The sequence below is a fragment of the Python bivittatus genome, unplaced genomic scaffold (genome assembly GCF_059951505.1).
Source record: "Python bivittatus isolate LINGU-HERP-01145 unplaced genomic scaffold, Pbiv_v1 ctg000270_np1212, whole genome shotgun sequence".
NCBI lineage: Eukaryota > Metazoa > Chordata > Lepidosauria > Squamata > Pythonidae > Python > Python bivittatus.
This window is the reverse complement of record NW_028277050.1, coordinates 1,817,782-1,835,284: the sequence shown is the minus strand read 5'-3', so window position 1 is coordinate 1,835,284 and position 17,503 is coordinate 1,817,782. Positions and strand designations below refer to the sequence as shown.

Sequence of the window (17,503 nt, the reverse complement as noted above, 5' to 3'; positions counted from 1 at the left end):
AGAGATACTCTTGTGAGTCAGAAATAACAGTTGGCACAATGCAGAGGTTAAATCAGAGGGAAGAACAGAAATTTGCTCAATGTCATGAAATCCACTTATTTCTGTCAAGACCATCTTTACCTAAACTCTCTCTGAGAAGGGAGGGGATGACTTTCAGAGCCCTGATGAGGATGATAAGTTTATTAACTCCTTTGTTGGCCTTCCATAAATGAGTAAGAAAAATAACATCCTCAGTCCGACATGTGATTCTCTTGATGCATGTTTTGAACTTACTTGAGTTCTTTAAACAATTACTTGTAAGGACTTTCGTCCGGACTCTTTTGGGATAATCAACCTTAAAGCCCATTGCTCAGAGTCACAAGTTCCTGTGATATGTGTTCAGCTTACATGTATATTATGTACTTGCTTGTATGGAAATTAACAGACATAACAAATTGATCAATGGCCATATATCCAGGCAGCTATTAATAACAATGGGCCTGCCCAGATCCTAAGAGGGAAACTTTCTTGCCATATTTTATATTGTTCATATCAAACAGCTCTCCTTCAATTTTCTTGCTGAAAAAACTAAATGACACTGATTTCAAAAGTGTAACTGAAGATATCTGCCTATGTATCTTTGATAATGTTTATCCTTGTTGGACAATAATCTATTTAACTGAGGTAATACTACTCCAAGGATCTTTTGTGGAATTTATATAAGCACATAAAGAAGCAGCAGCAAGTGCTGTAACATCAATGATGGTGATCACATCAAACTTACAAGCTAAGGGTTAAAGTGTTACATACAGAATATCTTCTAGCAGTCTTGATGGACAGCCAATCACATCTATGCTTAGTCAATTATGGCATTTCCAGATGACTAGACTTTCAATCTCCTAATCCTTCTGATTCTAATTTAAAATGTGCCCAAGACTGATCTGGGCTGTTCTGATTATTTGCAGCAGCAAGATATATGATTATAGGCATGTTTGCCTGCTTGTAAAGGAAGCAAGCAGAGGAAACAGCTAGTTGGCACCTTGGCCTTCTGGTCAGTAGTTGAGCAGTGCTTATTTACTGACCAATAGCTGAGTTACACATGCTGGCCTCCTAAGTATACATTGCTTCCCCCTCCTCACAAGTAAAAGAAAATACATTGGTAGCACATCCCCATTTCTGACTGTCATTAAGGCATGTGAGCAATTCTGATTGTTTAGATCTCATGTGGTCATGCCACTCAGTTCCACTACAGGATTTCAGAACCCAGGAGGTGGTTTAAGCCAAATAAACCTCTCCTCCCCCACAGCAACTCAGAATGCAGCTTCAAATCCAAGGACGTTTGGTATAGCCATTTCTGAACTGGCAATCGTTCTTTGAAAACCAGAGTTCCCCATCCACCGAAAGAAGGGACAGATGAAGAACTCATGCAGTTGCAGGACATGACGCACAGTGTCATTAGATCAAAAAGGGCTTATCTCATACCAAAAACAGTATTGCATCTCCAAATTTCTAAATTTCAGGAGAGAAATGCTAGGAGATTGTTCGACACTGTTTCTTAAAGGCTGGTAGGTTTGATGTGCAGGGACTGGAATTTGTTGATGTGATGTGATGACCTTCTGGGAAGCAGGGGAGACCAAGCTTTTCCGGAGGGTCTGCGATGGTAGAGGGTCATTTTTATTATGATATTGTTTACAATGAGTAATCATTACTAATTTAAAATATTGTAGTAGAGTGTTTTTATTTAGTGTTTTTGGTTATTATGGAGGTTTTAATATTATATTGCTTTAACCATGGTTGTTTTATTGTTTTATATGGTTACATTATACTATAGATGTTTTAACTGTTTGTCTTAAGTCTGATTAGATTTGGCAGCATTCAAATTCAGGAGAAGGAGAAGGAGAAGGAGAAGGAGAAGGAGAAGGAGAAGGAGAAGGAGAAGGAGAAGGAGAAGGAGAAGGAGAAGGAGAAGGAGAAGAGGAAGAAGATACACTTAGCCATTTCTCCTAACAGCGAGAAGGTGAAATCAAAATACAACATAAGGAATGTTCTGATTTTGGTTTATATAACTTTAAACTGTTTAGGACTTTTAACATGCTACTTAAAAAAAAAAACTTTTTACAGAACTGCGGGGGTGAGGGGTGGGGGTGAAACTATTTTAAGTACTTAATCCACCACTGAAATGTTTGCCAGCCATGTAACCATGTGCCAGACACACTGAAACTGTCATATCTGATGAAAACATGAAAATATGCTGTCCTTGGCAGCAACTAAATTATTCAAGTATCGCTGTCCCCAGAATTAACTCATTTCTTCAACTTATGCACTTGTGTGGATCAGCAAAGTATCCTAAAACAATTTAACATTAAGATGGTTGCTTAGCAATATTGGTACAGTAACTAAAAATATTGATGCAATCAGTATGTGTTTGTGAAAAAGGAATGTGGAATCACCTAATGTGGAATTGAACAGATAGGATAAAATTTGGACCTGCACCGGGACATGCTGGTATAAAAGACTTTGAACGCTTCTCATCTTCACGACGAGAAGAAAGCAGCTGTCACACAAATGCTTCCTAGACCCCTAAAGTAAGCAACTGAACATCCTAATAAGAGTTTTCTGTTCTCCATACAAACTGTGGGCTTTCCCCCCTCTTCTGCTGGCTATCTACCCATACTTTAATCAGCAGAAAACAATGCCAGCATGAAATTTGCTATTTCCCATTGCTTCTATTGTCTCTGTTGCTATTATTGCCAGTTGTCTGAATATGCCTCTGTTCCCACTCACTGTGGAAGGGTGCAGATTTATGCATGCACAGTGCATAGATGCCAAAGCAGTTGGTTGGGTCTTTCAGCTTTGCTGCCCTCCTTCTTCTGTATATCGCTAGCTGGTGTGGGGAAAAAAATCACCAGTCACCAATCATGGCACTGCAGCGGGTCTATGAGTCACAAGCAGCACTTTTACTTCTATTTTCTTTCTTCTTCCTTTCCTTTCTTTATGTAGGCAACAAAAGCTGACTTTCAGATTCCTCCATGCTCTATTAAGGAGACGATGGGAAGCGGGTTGTTCCCATAATTCCATTGTTATAATATTTCAGCCTTGTCCTAAACTGGTAAGGGCTACAGAGCTAAAGTGCTCACAATACTGCTAGCTGAGCAACCTACTATTATTTTGTAACTCTGATAGTCTGTCATTTAAATTGCTGACTGCCAGTTACTTCCACCATGCCATAAAGGATGCAAAATGACAACCATCATGGGTCATTTTGTGCTATCCAAGTAGTCATGAGCTTGTAGCAGGGAAACATTTGCATGCAGCTAGAGCTGAGTTGCCAGAGGAATGCAAAAAGAGCCCTTGTGCTAGGAAGTTAATCTTTACTTCTCTTGTGCAAAGCCGAAGGAGGATTCTCACAGTAGTGCGGTATCAAGCTCTTTATGCAGACAACAGCAGAATTATGGCAGACAGGATTAACTGAAAGAGAAAGGGTATGTTCATATTAGCCTGAAACTACCAGTGTTCCTCTCAGATTCAACCACGATTGGCCCTGGCCTTGCTTCCAACATAATGGGTGACAAAGTTTAACAGATTTACAATCCTGGTGGTTGCTGATGGGTACACAGAAGAACATACTTTAACACTGACTGGGCTAAGGACAGCTTAAGGCTGGTCTGCTCATGTGCTGGGGATGAGATGAGGAAAGACCACAGCACAGTGATATACCCAAAAAAGGATGTTGCCAGAGCATCTTGATTAAGAGCTAGTGGTGACACAGCCTATGTAGAAGTGAGCTTCTAAGCACTATCCCGTCATGAAACAAGAAGGCCCAACTCTCCTAACAGCAAAGGTTTGTCTACTTGACTCTTTTTTTCAAAGCACTAGCTTTATTTTGTATAGCAAATATTTATTTTGTTTTTGTGTGCGTGTTTTTAATTAATTCCCTTTGGAGAAGAATTAGGTGAGGTAAGTAGAGGCTACATATTAGAATGGCAACTGGCCCATCAAACAACAGTTGAGCCCACCATAGGCAAGACTGTACTGATTTCAGAGCCTCCCCAACTTTGCTCAGCCTGCTTCTGAAAGAGCTTGATTCAGTCTGTGAGAAAAACTTATTTGGCATTTCTGTGAACCATTCTACCTCAGCTCGTGTGTTGGTTTGTCTAGAAACATACATGGCCACCTGTCTTACATAAGATAACCCTAGGCAGCTCATGATCTGATGCCCAAACGATTAAAAACAAAAAAGTTCTTTTCATTTAAAACATGAAATTATGTAGACTGCCCCTTGAAAAGTCAGTTAATTGTAAACATTCCCAACTGGCCCAGTGAGAAAGGGTTTTAGCTCTTAGGAGATTCAAGATAAATTTTAGTAAGATCATAAAAAAAGGTCTAGGTCATATTTCACAGTTGTTGAATAACAAGCTGGGAAACTACCGTAACAGAATGTAACGAGTGTGCTAGGAAATGATCCAGAATGGAATCCTTAGTTTACTCTCAGAAACTGGGAAGATCTGGGGAGAGAGGTTTTGAATCCTTGGGTCAGCCGTTGGTTGACCTTGGAGAGAGTTGCAGGTGCACGCACCCACCCACCAGTTGTTCAGCGGGTTGGGGGAACTGTGCAATAACGTGGGAGGGCTGGCTCTGTCGAGCCTGCCTCTCTCAGCATGGAGCCACTGGGTTTTCAGAGCGCCAGCTCTCCCACTTTACCACCCCGCTACACCATCCTGCCCAACAGCTCTTTGGGGAGCATCTTTCGAACCAGCTATTCACGCATGCTGCCTCGTTTTTGCTTTCAAAAGTGTTGCATGTGTTATGCTTAAACGTTGATTTGGTTGTTCCCTGCTTTATTTATATACATATACATACACACATACATATATACATATATAAAATTAACCCCCGCCCCCAAGGAGCAGCCATAAGCACTGTGCAAAGCTCTTTCACTCAAAGCCAAAGCCTCCCTTGAGATTGAATTAAGACAGAAAAGTCCCCCATGTGGTAGTGGTTCTATTTCTGCTGCTCATGCATACAGTCTTGAAATCAAAGGTGTGTTGTAAGAAGAAAAAGGGATAAACTCATGAACATCAGTATTGGAGGAAAACTGTATTCTGTAATATATAAACATGTTTTATGCAAATATATTAAAATCTTGAAAGGACCTGAGATTGGTCATAAATAAATAAATAAATAAATAAATCTGGGTTTTTTTTGCTGTTTTCTTTGTAGACTCTAGATGGCAGTGTCACTTTAGCAAACTTCCAGATAAATGGATGGAGGGAGGGAGGGGTAAATAGGTAGTCAACAGTTGAGGTGCTCTATAACTAGCTCACGTAGAATGAATGGGACCAGCCTAGTGCCCATTGGCCACTTCAGACTGGTGTGGTGAAACTGGTCCCTCCCCTCAGGTCTTTTGCACTGTCAATCTTGTTCCTTTTTCTCCTTCTGGGAGAAATCTTCAGCCATTGCTGTACAGTAGCTATTCAGTGGGGCGGGGGAGCTGCTAGGCTTTGAGCAGGGTTTTCGTGCTCTTTCAAGACACTGCACTTTCACAAGACTGCAAGCATGTGGGGTTTTGAAAAAGGACTAAACTTACACTAAAATAAGCCCACCCACCAGTTGTTCAGCGGGTTGGGGGAGCTGTGCAATAACGTGGGAGGGCTGGCTTTGTCGAGCCTGCCTCTCTCAGCATGGAGCCACTGGGTTTTCAGAGCGCCAGCTCTCCCACTTTACCACCCTGCTACACCATCCTGCCCAACAGCTCATTGGGGAGCATCTTTCGAACCAGCATTAAGCCAGAGGTAAAGCAAGGGAACACATTCCCTCAAAACCGGGCCACCTGTATGAGTGGGCCCTCCCACTTTGCCTACTTTATTACACAGTTTCCCCAGCCCATCAGACAGCTGGTGGGATTTGAACATGGATTTAGAATGTTGAGGTTTATCATGAATTATCATTTGCCTTTTAATTATTTATTTTATTTTTAATTTAATTGTTTTAAAAGATGAGCCTTTGAAGTCCTAAACGAAATTACTTTATTGAAAGAGGTGAGCTTTCAAAGATAATTATTTCTGCTTATAGAACTGTGGATTACAAACGGGAGAATAACAAGTGGGTTCTGCAAAGAAATGGTGCTGTTTAATGTTCCAGCTACTAAATTTAATTCCTTTTCTCCACTGTTTTCCATTCATGAGCACCATTCAGCATTCCACCCCTGCCAATACTCAGCCAGCTTTCTATGGTCCACTGACCATGCTCCATCCTCACTGGGTCCCCTTCTTCCAGCTTTCTTCACTCAGAAGATTTCCCTGTACAATGCTTTTCACTAGATCATTTGTGAGGTATAGCAATAAAGAAACAAGTAAATGAGAAGAGAGCAGATTTTTGTAAAGCAGATCTGGCTGGTGCTACTAATACAGGTACTCCTTGTTTAGCAACCCCAATTGGGACTGGCAACTCGGTTGTTAAGCAAAGTGGTCGCTAACTGAAAAATCACATGACCACAACTGTGCTTACAATCTTACTTCAGCTTTCCTTTGATTTACAGACCTGCAAAGGAGGTAAATGCGGGCATTGGTCACAAATGCAAATGGTCACTGCAAATGTAACTGCAAATGGTCACTGTCTGAGGCAGTCACTAAGCAAGGACTACCTGTAAAGAATTCAGAGGCTAAAGGTTTGCTCGATTAATTTTTTATAGTTTTGTAACAATACTAATACATGTAACGTATTTAAAAGCCATAATAGCATTATTATAAAAGTGATATTATTCACTAAGGAAGAACAAGCTGAACAAATGTATGCAGTAATATATGGAATCAAGAGGCTTCTATTCTCTCTAGCCTGTAAAAACTATCCAAACTGCACCTAAATATGCCAAGAAGGTAGTACTTGCTACCACACAGAGAGATTGGCTTAAAGAGTGAAAAGGTTGAAGTAAAAACGTTTAAATATACAGGGAGCTATCATCACCTCTGCAACTGATAGATACCTAAACAAACGGCATTTTACCAGTTTTTTTCTACTTCCTGGATCTCTGAATTCTGCACTAACCATCCATACCCCAGCAGAACATGTATGGTCGTATCTTGGCATGCAATTATTGTATTGCAAACTACTGTTTTGTGTGAAAATCTGTAGATCAGGACATTAATCCAACAATAGCCTTGGGAAAGGGACGGAAATGAACAAGACTTTTCTGACCCTCCTAAGCTTGCACAAAAGGGGGAAAAAAACATATAGGGGAATACCAAGCAGTTATCCCAAATCAGTCTGGAATGGTGGAAGTAAAGAGGGAGCAATCATCTCTGCAAAATCCAGCAGGCATAACTGAGGATCTTTTAAATTTGATTTCTGTGAAGAAATTGGTTGCACATCCTCTCCCTCAATGGACTATTGTATATCCAAGTTTCACATTTTCAAGGAGGATCTATCTCACAGTTTAAGAAACAGTAGGCTTACTGACCCTTGTCCTAAACCAACAGAAATCTACTCATAGGTTTTGTTTGGCCAGTCCTGGCAGTTCTCATATAAATGATGTTCTTCCTTCTTTTCCTTTAGCATTCCAACTGCAGAATCTTCTGCTGGCCTCCATTCTTTTCTCCTTTCTCTGGCAAAGCATCCACAATTCTATCCAATGCTTGGAAGTTCAGGGAACACATCTAAAATTAATAGTGGTAGAAGAAATTGTAGTTACATTCTGTCTTCTGTTCTAGTAACAACTTTATCAGTTGTTCTTCAGGGAAAAAGGGTAATTACAAGAAACTCTATTATGTTCACTGCATTTTAATCAAGTTGTTTTCAGATGATTGGTTTCCCACCGAAAATTAAGAAGAAAAGGGAGAGGGGTTGTGACTTACCCTTCGTCTCAGGTAGATCAAGGCTATGATGGAGAGTAAAACAACAAGGAGAAAGAGTAACAGACCAAATATTATCTCAGTTGGGACTGGCGGCAAGCTGGCAATCTGGGGACTGGCTGCAAAACAAAACCACAACTAAATAAAGCCACAATGGGGAAAAAAATCAGAGAGGATCAGAAAATGGCTAACTCAAAAATCAATCTTTAGCTTAGCTCGAGACAGAGAACAATTAAAAGAGAGTTGCATGAAGCAGCCATGGATCCTCAAAGTTGACAGGCTAATTTTTCCATTCAACTATCATCTTTGGCCAACTTTCTAAAAACGGAAGCACTATAAAACCTGGGCAGTTAAAACAATATAGCGGGGTCATTATGCATGCATATCACATGGAAAATCAATTATCTGATGTCTGTAGCAAAATGGCAGCTTATGGAGGAGATGTAAACAAAGCCATTCAGAACTGAACAGCATACACATTGTAGGAAGTAAATAAACAGTATACTAGTGAGAGCAAAGTTATTTTTTTTAATCAGATGGCAGCGCTCATAATGCTTGGTTGGATTAAACAATAAAACACAGAAGGAATTGGGAAGCACCATGTGTGTCAAGATAAAAGTTCTGTCTCCTATTTACTTAGCAACAAATCCCACCATATTGCACAGATTGTATTTATTTATTTATTATTTATTAAATCAATTTATATAGCCACCCATCTCACCACAGGCAACTCTGGGCAGCATACAACAAAGCTAAAAACAGTAAGATACATTAAAAATATATAAAACAAAATAAAAGAGAGAATAAAAGGAAGTAAAAAATAAGGGAGCCACCTCACTAATTCCCCCATCCCCTTGATTTTAAAAAATGAAGTAAGAAATACAATCAAATAATTTTAAGCCTCCACCTGGTAAATTAAGAGAATAGGGTGGAACTCTCAGTCACAAACACTATAGCAGCTTTATCACCATAGTTATGCTCTTTAATACCCCCAAATGCAAATTGGGGTTCCTGATCACAAAATTATCTGGATCCATTCCAGGCATCCTTTACGCCTGCTTTGGTTGCCTTTATGAATGCTGAGAGACTGGTTAATCCTTCTGGGCCTCTCTGAAGCTTTCAATCCCTTTAATCATCATACTTTTCTGAGTAGACCAGTGTTTCTCAACCTTGCCAACTTTAAGATGTGTGGACTTCAACTCCCAGGATTCCCCAGCCAGCATGCTAGCTGGGGAATTCTGGGAGTTGAAGTCCTCTCATCTTAAAGTTGCTAAGGTTGAGAAACACTGGAGTAGACTATCTGAATTTTATGATGCCACCATTCCAATCTAGAAGCCCATAGCTTTACTGAGGCCCCACAAGGTTTAGCCTATCTGTACTTTTCAGTCTCTACATCAAATGTCTGAGCGAGATCACCCAGAGATTTGAAATGATATGCAATTAATAATCAGATGACACCCACCCCTTCCTCTTAAATCGAATGCAAGGAAAACCACCTATAAAAACTGTCTTGAGCAGTTAACGGACCGTGTAACCAACTATGGCTTGAACCAAGTACATTGGAGGTGTCTGCTGAGTAAATGGTGTTCAGCCTATTTGGGACAACACTCTCTCTCTCAAGTTGCTGTTTGGGCCCGTTGTTGGAACCATCTCTAGTAGTGTAGTATGTCGTCTTCCCACCCTGGGATGGAGCCGGGGTTCTCAAACTGCAATGCTGTGACCCCCTAAAATGAGACAGGAATGTGTGTGACACTTCCTCCCCCCAAACAAAAATAATGGTTTCATTGGGGTTTGAGTTGTGCAAGAAGTAAATGGATCACCTAATTTTAATAATGACATTGTCATCTACAATCTCGGGCCACCAGATGCTGCTGAACTGCAACCCCCGACAGTTTTAGCCAGGCTGACCAAGGGTGAGGGATGCCAGTCAGAAGGGCTGAAGGCAGCCCACTGATTGCAGAGAGACCATCCTTCAAAAGGGAGCTCCAACGTCCAAGAGGACAGAACTGCCCCCCGTCCCCGCCCAAAAAGGAAATGAGCGCTCGATTTCTCTCCTCCCGCTTCGCACAAGGGCTCCGCTGGCCCAAAGCCCAAGCATGAAACGCGCGAAGGGGGAAAAAACAAACAGCGCCGCTCTTCGGTCCTCTTCCCCGCTCTCCTTTGCTCGGGCGGGGGGGGGTGAAGGAGCGCCCGAAGAGAGGCAGGCAGGCAGGCAGGCAGGCAGGCAGGCAGACCGCGCCATTTACGTCCGCCGTACGTGGGAACGCGGCAGCGCCCACCCAGCGCTGGGGCGATGCCCCACCTCGCTCCTCCCTTTGTGGCGGGCAGGGGCGCTGCCGCCGTTGCTTCTGCCCCTCTCAGCCAGGGCGTCCGCGGCTCCCGCGAGCAGAAAGAGCCGAGTGGGGCGGTGGCGGCGACGGTGGCCGCCTTCTCTCCCTCTCTCCTCCCCTCCGCCGGGCAGCCAGGCTCGCCCTCCTCCTTAACCTGCCGCGGCGGCGCCTTCTCCTAGCCGGGTTGGGGAAAAACCTCGGAGCCTTCCTGCGGAGAAAGGTTGCGAACGAGCCCCGGGGGCGAGCGAGGAAATGAGCGCGCCCTGCCTGCGGGTGGCGGGGTGACGTCAGCGGCTCGCGGCTGGAGCCCGGCCCGATCACGCTCCCGCCTGAACAGACGCTCGTGTCTGCGCGCCTAGCCAAATGCACGACGACCCCTCCCCGCCCTCTTTCCAATTCGCTCACGACCCCACCGTTGGAAGCCTTGCAGTAGACTTTCTCTGTCGGGTCACGGGTAGCCTGCCCTCACGTCGTCTGGATCAGACGATTGCAGGGCGGTAGATCTGAGCCTGCCTCTGGAGGTAACTTGGAAACTGTGTTAGTTCAGAAGCAGGTTGTGAGAATGGCGATTGGAACTGGGCAACATGATCTTGTTCTGCTGGTGCTTGGCCCACTGCACTGTGTTCTAGTTTGTCTTCAAGCCCAGTTCACCGTTTTGCCCTCTAAGCGCTTGGTGGCAAAGGCTAAGGTACCTGGATGCTGTCGTGTGTCACTTGTGCCTTTCTATGGTTTCAGAGCCGCATAGGAGATCTTTCAGTCTTCTTGCCATCTGAATCAGGGCAGCTGGTGGAGGGGGTGGGGGTTACTGGTGTTCTGCCCTTTGAATGCTGTGCCCAGACAAGTTCTTGGAATGCATTCTAATATCTTTCAAATACCAGAAGAGCTTTCTAATTTCTCCAAGCTTTTGCTGATCTGTTTTGTTGATCTGTTTCATAAGATCTGTTGACCTTATACAAATATTCTGAAGTTTTTACCATTTTTCTTGTTAAACTTAAGGATGTGAGCTGTTGTGATCCATGAAATTTAGAGTGAAATAGACATTTCAACAATTAAATGTAAAGAGGCAAAGAATACCTGTAATTTCCAGGTGATACTGCACCGATCCCAGCTTCCCCTCAGGACCATGGGCACTGCATTCCCAGATACCCGCATCCCTTGGTGACACCTGGGGGAATTCCAGGACTGGGCCCCGTTTCAGGATCTCAGGCCTCATGGAGACAGACTCAGACTGCGAGCTGTTGGTGGATTGCAAGTCCAGCCGCTTCCACTGAAAATGCTCTTTTCCTTTATAGTAGCTGAGGTTACAGTTGAGGAGCAAGTGAGAACCTTCAGCAATTCTTGGCCCAACAGTGCTGGGAATGACTGAAGGAAAGGAAGGAAACAGAAGTCACCAATGTCCTCACCTTCCTCCTGCCACGATGATTTAAGTTAATCAAATTGCAGCACTGTGACCTGGATCTGTATAAAGCATTCCCTCCTCCAATTATTCCCACACCTCAACAACCTTAGGTTGGGTTGAGAGAGGATGACTGGTTTAAAGTCACACAATGAGCTTCTGTAGCTAAGGATAGATTAGAACTGGGTCTCTTCAGTCCTAGCCCAACTCCATAGCTACTACACCTCACTGGCTCTCTGGATTTAATTTCATCCTATCCAGCCTAATTGTATTTTGTCTTCCTTAAGTTGGATGGTACACCACAGCATACTGGTGACACCCACCTCCAAAGCCCTAGATGACCTCCCCGATAATACCATGAACATTTTCAATAATCTGGGAGGCAGTGGGAACCCTGTGAGACCCCATGGGCTAGCAGCTTTGCCACAGGGTTCCAAGAGAGCCTCCTAGCACCAGCGGGTAGGGCCCAGCAGAAAGGACCATTGCAGGCAGTTCCGTGAGTGATACAGGGCAGAAACCGCTGCCATAATCTTTGCAGATGGCACCCTTTTAAGACTATTGTTTTGTTTTATTTTAATATTTTAAAACATTGATAAAACATCTCTAGTATGCTTGTTTTTTTTAAGACAATTCCAAAAATGCAATACCAGTCAGTACAGCAGTGCAGGAATATCTGCATCTTGCATACACCAGATGTTTTGTGAATGGCCATTATTTTGGTGTCTGCAGCTCTCTTTAATTTCTCTTTGATTTCTGTGGTTACTATTATATTGCTCAACAAAATATAGGTGTATGGTATTCCTATCTCGATACATTTTTTGCATCTAATGAAGTGTGTGCTAATTAATGAATGCTATAATAAATATGTCAGATGTTTTTTAAGGTGGAGCAAGACTCTTTCTCCCAAGATTTTAAAAATACTGTACCACTTTGTGACTACTCCCCAAAACCAAAGTTTTTAAAACTATTTTTATACTAGCACTATTGCATGCAGTACAATACTAGAATTAATGTTATAGCAACATGATATTAGAATATTATTGCATCATTTTTCCTACATAAAAGTCATGCTGAGCAATCTGTTTTAATTTCTGTACTTTAGTATTATATGCAATAATACAGTAAATTTACTACAGTGAACTTACTTGATCACTTTTTTTTTGTTAAACAGTGTTGTAACATACAACATTACAGTATATGTAGACTGTAAATTACCTTTTGTCCAAGGAAGTAGACAGTATATACATGTTTCTATAAATAAATGCTCTTTTTTCTTTTTAAAATCAGATCTACCCAACAAAATTATTTAACAATGGTTAAAGGATTAATACAAAAGTTTGTTATTGAGCTGAATTCAAGATACGTCTTATAACACACAAAACAATATAAGGCCTAGGATCTGGAAATCTAATGGCATGTGTGCTTCATTGTATACCAGGATGATTGTCAAATAAAATCTAGTTTGGATGCTCTCTTTAGCGCACTGCACTTGCCAATTATTCACTCTGTGGAGACTAATGAAGGGCATTTTCAACAAAAGTCCTCTGGGTATAGAGTTTCTTCCCCAGCCTTATAAGCCTGGTAGAGAATGACTGGCCCAAAGTTACATGTGAACTGTCATGAGTGAGGATGCACTTGAACCTGTATCATCACTGCAGTATTCCATTGGTTGTCCATTTCCAACATCCTCAACTGTTTTTAGGAAGCTGGAGAATATTGAATGAGAACCAGTCTGGTATAGTGGTTAAGGAACCAGGCTAGAAACCAGGAGACCATGAGTTCTAGTCTCACCTTAGGCACAAAGCAAGCTGGGTGACTTTGGGTCAGTCATTCTCTCTGTCACCCCTAAGAAGAAGGCAACTTCTGCAGAAACTAGTCCAACACTGACTCAATGGTACAAAATAAATACAAACATTCAACACCTTTTCTTCCTTTAATGTCCCTTAAGCCATATTTATATTCTATGCCCAGACTTCTTTCTCTCTCAAGTCCTTCCTCAAAACTTATTTTCTCAGAAGCAGAAAAAAATCAAGTCAGGCATCTCTTAACAGGGATTGTGAAACCAACTAGAAATTGCGTACAAAGAATCATAGCTATGAAATCTACAGTACTGAAAGCTCCCAGTGCAGGGATGAGGGGTGGGTGAGGCAAGAACTCAGAGGAGTGGGCAAACAATACAACATCAAGCTTGCCCCCCAAGAGCTCCCAGTACCACCAAATATAAATCATTGTTTCCACTCAATGTGGCTGAGTCTCAGATAAGTAACCATAGAATATCAGTCTTGGATTTTCTTTCTCAGATGAGCAGTACAAGCATTTAAAAACTTTAATGGAAGCTATAACTCTATAGCAGAGGTTATTCACATGGAGTCTGTGGATAGATTTCAGGGGGTCTATGAATCTGGATGGAAAAAAAGATGATAAATGTATTTTCACTAACCTCCAACTAAAATTTAGCTTGTCATTCAATAATGTATTTAGGCAATAAAGTAATTTATTGCCTGTGGACTCCAAAAACATTTGTTAATTTCAATAAATCCAACTATCTAAAATGATTATACCTTAAAAAGGATATTATCATGTTATTGATTTAATGGATTAATAAAGAAGCACATATATTACTACATTACATATTCGTTATTTTTAAAATCTTTTGTAACTATTTGAGCATAATTGGTTTCCTTCCATAATTGTGTTTTATTTTATGCACTTAAATACATCTTTCTGAGAAGGGGTCTGTAGGTTTCACCCAACCCTCAGAGTAGTCCATGAGACAGAAAGGTTAAGAGCCTTGTTCTATGGGCTATTCTGACTGCTTAGGTGAGTTTGTGCCTACATGTATTTTGATCTGCTTCCCCAACCTATTGCTCTCTGGATACATTGGCCATCAGTTCCCCCTTTTCAGGTAACCTGGCCAATACCTGGGTATGGTAGGAGTTGTAATTCAATGCACCTAGAAGACACCCCATTCAATTATTCCCAAGTGATAAATATTCTGGTGGTCCATGCTCCCTCCTCATAAGATAATTGTGCTGACCAGCCAAACTTTTTTGGTGGTGCTGGGAGGTGGGGGTGGGTTATGTTCCTTTAACGTTCAGGAAAAATCCCTTAAGGGAGGGAAAGGGTCTGCTACAGGTTCCTTCCTCACCTGCCATCGCTGCCAGGGTGACATTTTCAATGATGGTAATGCCTTGGATGGTGATCTCACAACGATACTGGCCTACATCATCTAATCCAACAGCAGGGAGATGAAGAGTGAAATCCTGATGGTTTTCATAACTGAGGGTGGGTTTCGCCTTCAGTTCTCTCCCTACCATGTACCTCCAGCGGATAGCCATCCTTGAAATTCCATAGTGCATGGGATTGGAATTCAGGACACAGGGCAGATGAGCGTCAGATCCAACTGCTGTATAGATGACAGAGGAGGCTTGCTCAGCAAATCCTAGAGAGAAGATATTAAAAAGAGCACTTAACATTTAGCAGTGGGTCACCAGAGAGTGCAAAAAGGAGTATTAGCTGGAATTCAGTGCACAATGCCCTTTCTGACTCATCAAGGATACTAAGAATGAGAGAGAGAGAGAAGCATGTTTTTACTCATGCTGGTTCTCCACCACCACCACCCCACCCAAGGTGAGGCAATTTATGTGACGAAAGGTGAGATGAAGAGGTTGGTCTTACCTATGACTTGCAGGTTGTATGTGGCAGCAATTCTCTGCCCATCTGCAAAGGTAAGTTCACAGACCCAGGGCCCAGTGTCACTACTGAGTGACCCTGAGATAAGCAGAGTTTGGCCCATAGGATGAAGCCGGTAGGAGGTGTGAATGAGGACACCTCTGTGGAACCAGAGGGTGTTGGTGGGATTTCCTGGGTGAGTGGAGTTGCAGTTCAACCTGATAGTTTCAGACTCAATTAGAGGACGAGAAGGGTGAGCAATGACTGTTAAGAAAAGGAAAACTGTATACTAATATTCATATGACACACTGTGATCCCTAGCCTACGGGAAGGTTGCACATATTAATTTACATATCTGCCTTGTTCAGAAGACCTCTTGTTTTTGTGATATGGAGGGAGTGGATGAGGAGAGAAGGGAACCATGATTTTTTGAAGCACTCTCAAGTTTTGATACTGTTAAATGAATATGCCTTACAGGGAAAAAAATGCTTAAAATAATAGGGAGCAACAAGGTAAGATGGTGGGGACTTTCACGTCCTCCTTAGTTTAGTCCAGTGGCTTTCTTTATAAGCATTGGTGTATAACAGTCTTAAGTACTTTACTACTTCTGTTAAGTGGGGGAAATGAATCATTTTGGAATGCTGAAACATTAAATCCCATAAATGCATGCAGCTTCAGAATTGCTCCTTGCTTAGCAATGAAGCCAAGCTTTTTAAAGAATCCAGCTAGCTCCAGATTCCACCTTTGTTCTTGTGAGAGTCTCTGTACCTCTTTGAAAGGGTCAGTTATTTTTATCTTTGGCAGCTATCCAATCCACCTACCTGACACCACACCAAGCTCCAACTGGCAGTGCCATTCCTCACTTCCGTGTCTCACGCATGCCTCATAGGTTCCTGCATCTTCCTTCAGCAATGGCTCAATCTGGAGTGAAAAATTCCCCTTAAGAAAGCCAGTGTCCCAGACAGTTACTCGGTGCATCATGGAATGGCCCAGACTCTTAAGCCCACTGGACTTCACCTTGAGCACCAAATGACGTTTCATGGAAGCACTGGTCACAAAGAAAAAAATTGTGCTGGATGAGTGGCTGGTAGCAAGGAAAAGGGAAAAGTGGAAAATAAAATAGAAGTCCCACTGACCCACTCAGCCCTCCATTCCAATGTTGATAGACCTGGGTCATCCTGCCTTACCTGCCTCCATGACGCACCCAGTGAACCTCTAGTCCTTTGTATAGCTGCCTCAAGTTGTCCTTCAGCTTCTGATGACTCAGATGGCAGGGAAGCATCACTCGTGTGCCTTCCTCACCCCACACCCTGTACTTCTCTCCTGTTGAACAAAGAATATTTCTGGCTGCAAGAAGATATTGATCCAAAGCCAGAAAAGGATGCTATGAATATAGCTCACCTCTCAGCCTAACCAGGATAGAGGAGGCTGAAAGAAGGCTTGGAAGGGGACGATCCGTGGTTTTAAAACAGGGAATACAGCTAGAGAGAATCACGTATTAGGCAGCAAGGGCTCAAATGCAAACAAAGGATGCAAAACATAAACAATTACTGCAGATCTTCTTCCCCCACCTCCACCGTAAAGAAAGAAATCTACCTGCACTGTCTTACCATTGGTCACCTGCAGAATGAGGACCGTGGTGCAGAAAAGCAAGACTACAGTCATTGTGGCATCAGAGAGGAGGGCCAGTCCTCCAGCCTCCGTACTCTCTTGCCAATTAGCGTGGCTCTGAATGTGGGAGGATGGATCTGGTGTACACAAGAGAGTCAGACTAAGGTAGCAAAGGTGAATCTCTGATCAAAGAAGACTAAGGATTGCCCTTATATTGCAGGTGGGCTGTTGGTTTCCTGACAGCACCGAAGTGAACGTCACAGCCGAGAAATTAAACCCAATTAAAAAAAAAAAAAAGCAAAAAACAAAAACATGTGCAGGAAGACAGAGTGGTGTTCTGAAAGCACCCTAGAATGGAAACTGTTTCTTTCTCATTCTGTCCACTCATTAACTATTGTTTTTGCTTGCAGTGGAAAATATATATATATATATAGAGAGAGAGAGAGAGAGCTAATTTCTCAGGAAGTACCCTTGGTGTGTTTTTCTTTGAAGTGTTGTACTTTTCTCCTTTATGACCTTTTCTTTTTCTTTGAAATAATAATAGTAATAATAATAATAATAACAACAACAATAATAAAATTCATGATATTCAAAGTGCTTCATAAACACAGATATTATTTAACACAGAAACGAAACCTACCCCCCCCCCCAATTTGCTGCCTGTAGCA

General features: G+C 42.3%; 1 protein-coding gene across 1 annotated transcript; it reads right to left on the bottom strand.

Moving 5' to 3' along the window:
- Positions 1–6,024: 6,024 nt before the first annotated feature.
- LAG3 (lymphocyte activating 3) lies at positions 6,025–17,014 on the bottom strand. The gene is made up of 8 exons (XM_025165118.2): positions 16,835–17,014; positions 16,412–16,547; positions 16,046–16,272; positions 15,231–15,488; positions 14,701–14,994; positions 11,231–11,518; positions 7,830–7,945; positions 6,025–7,631 (listed from the first exon to the last, which is right to left on the bottom strand). Exons 1-8 carry the CDS (start codon positions 16,887–16,889, stop codon positions 7,527–7,529), a joined length of 1,479 nt encoding a protein of 492 aa, XP_025020886.1. The 5' UTR covers positions 16,890–17,014; the 3' UTR covers positions 6,025–7,526.
- Between the last annotated feature and the right edge of the window lie 489 nt (positions 17,015–17,503).

Excerpts from the sequence above, each read along its gene's own strand:
- LAG3 (XM_025165118.2), bottom strand. The coding sequence starts at position 16,889 with ATGACTGTAGTCTTGCTTTTCTGCACCACGGTCCTCATTCTGCAGGTG. Across the intron at positions 7,946-11,230 it reads GTATCACCTGGAAATTACAG|CCAGTCCCCAGATTGCCAGC; the intron begins GTATTCTTTGCC and ends TTTGTTTTGCAG. Across the intron at positions 7,632-7,829 it reads TGATCTACCTGAGACGAAGG|ATGTGTTCCCTGAACTTCCA; the intron begins GTAAGTCACAAC and ends TATTAATTTTAG.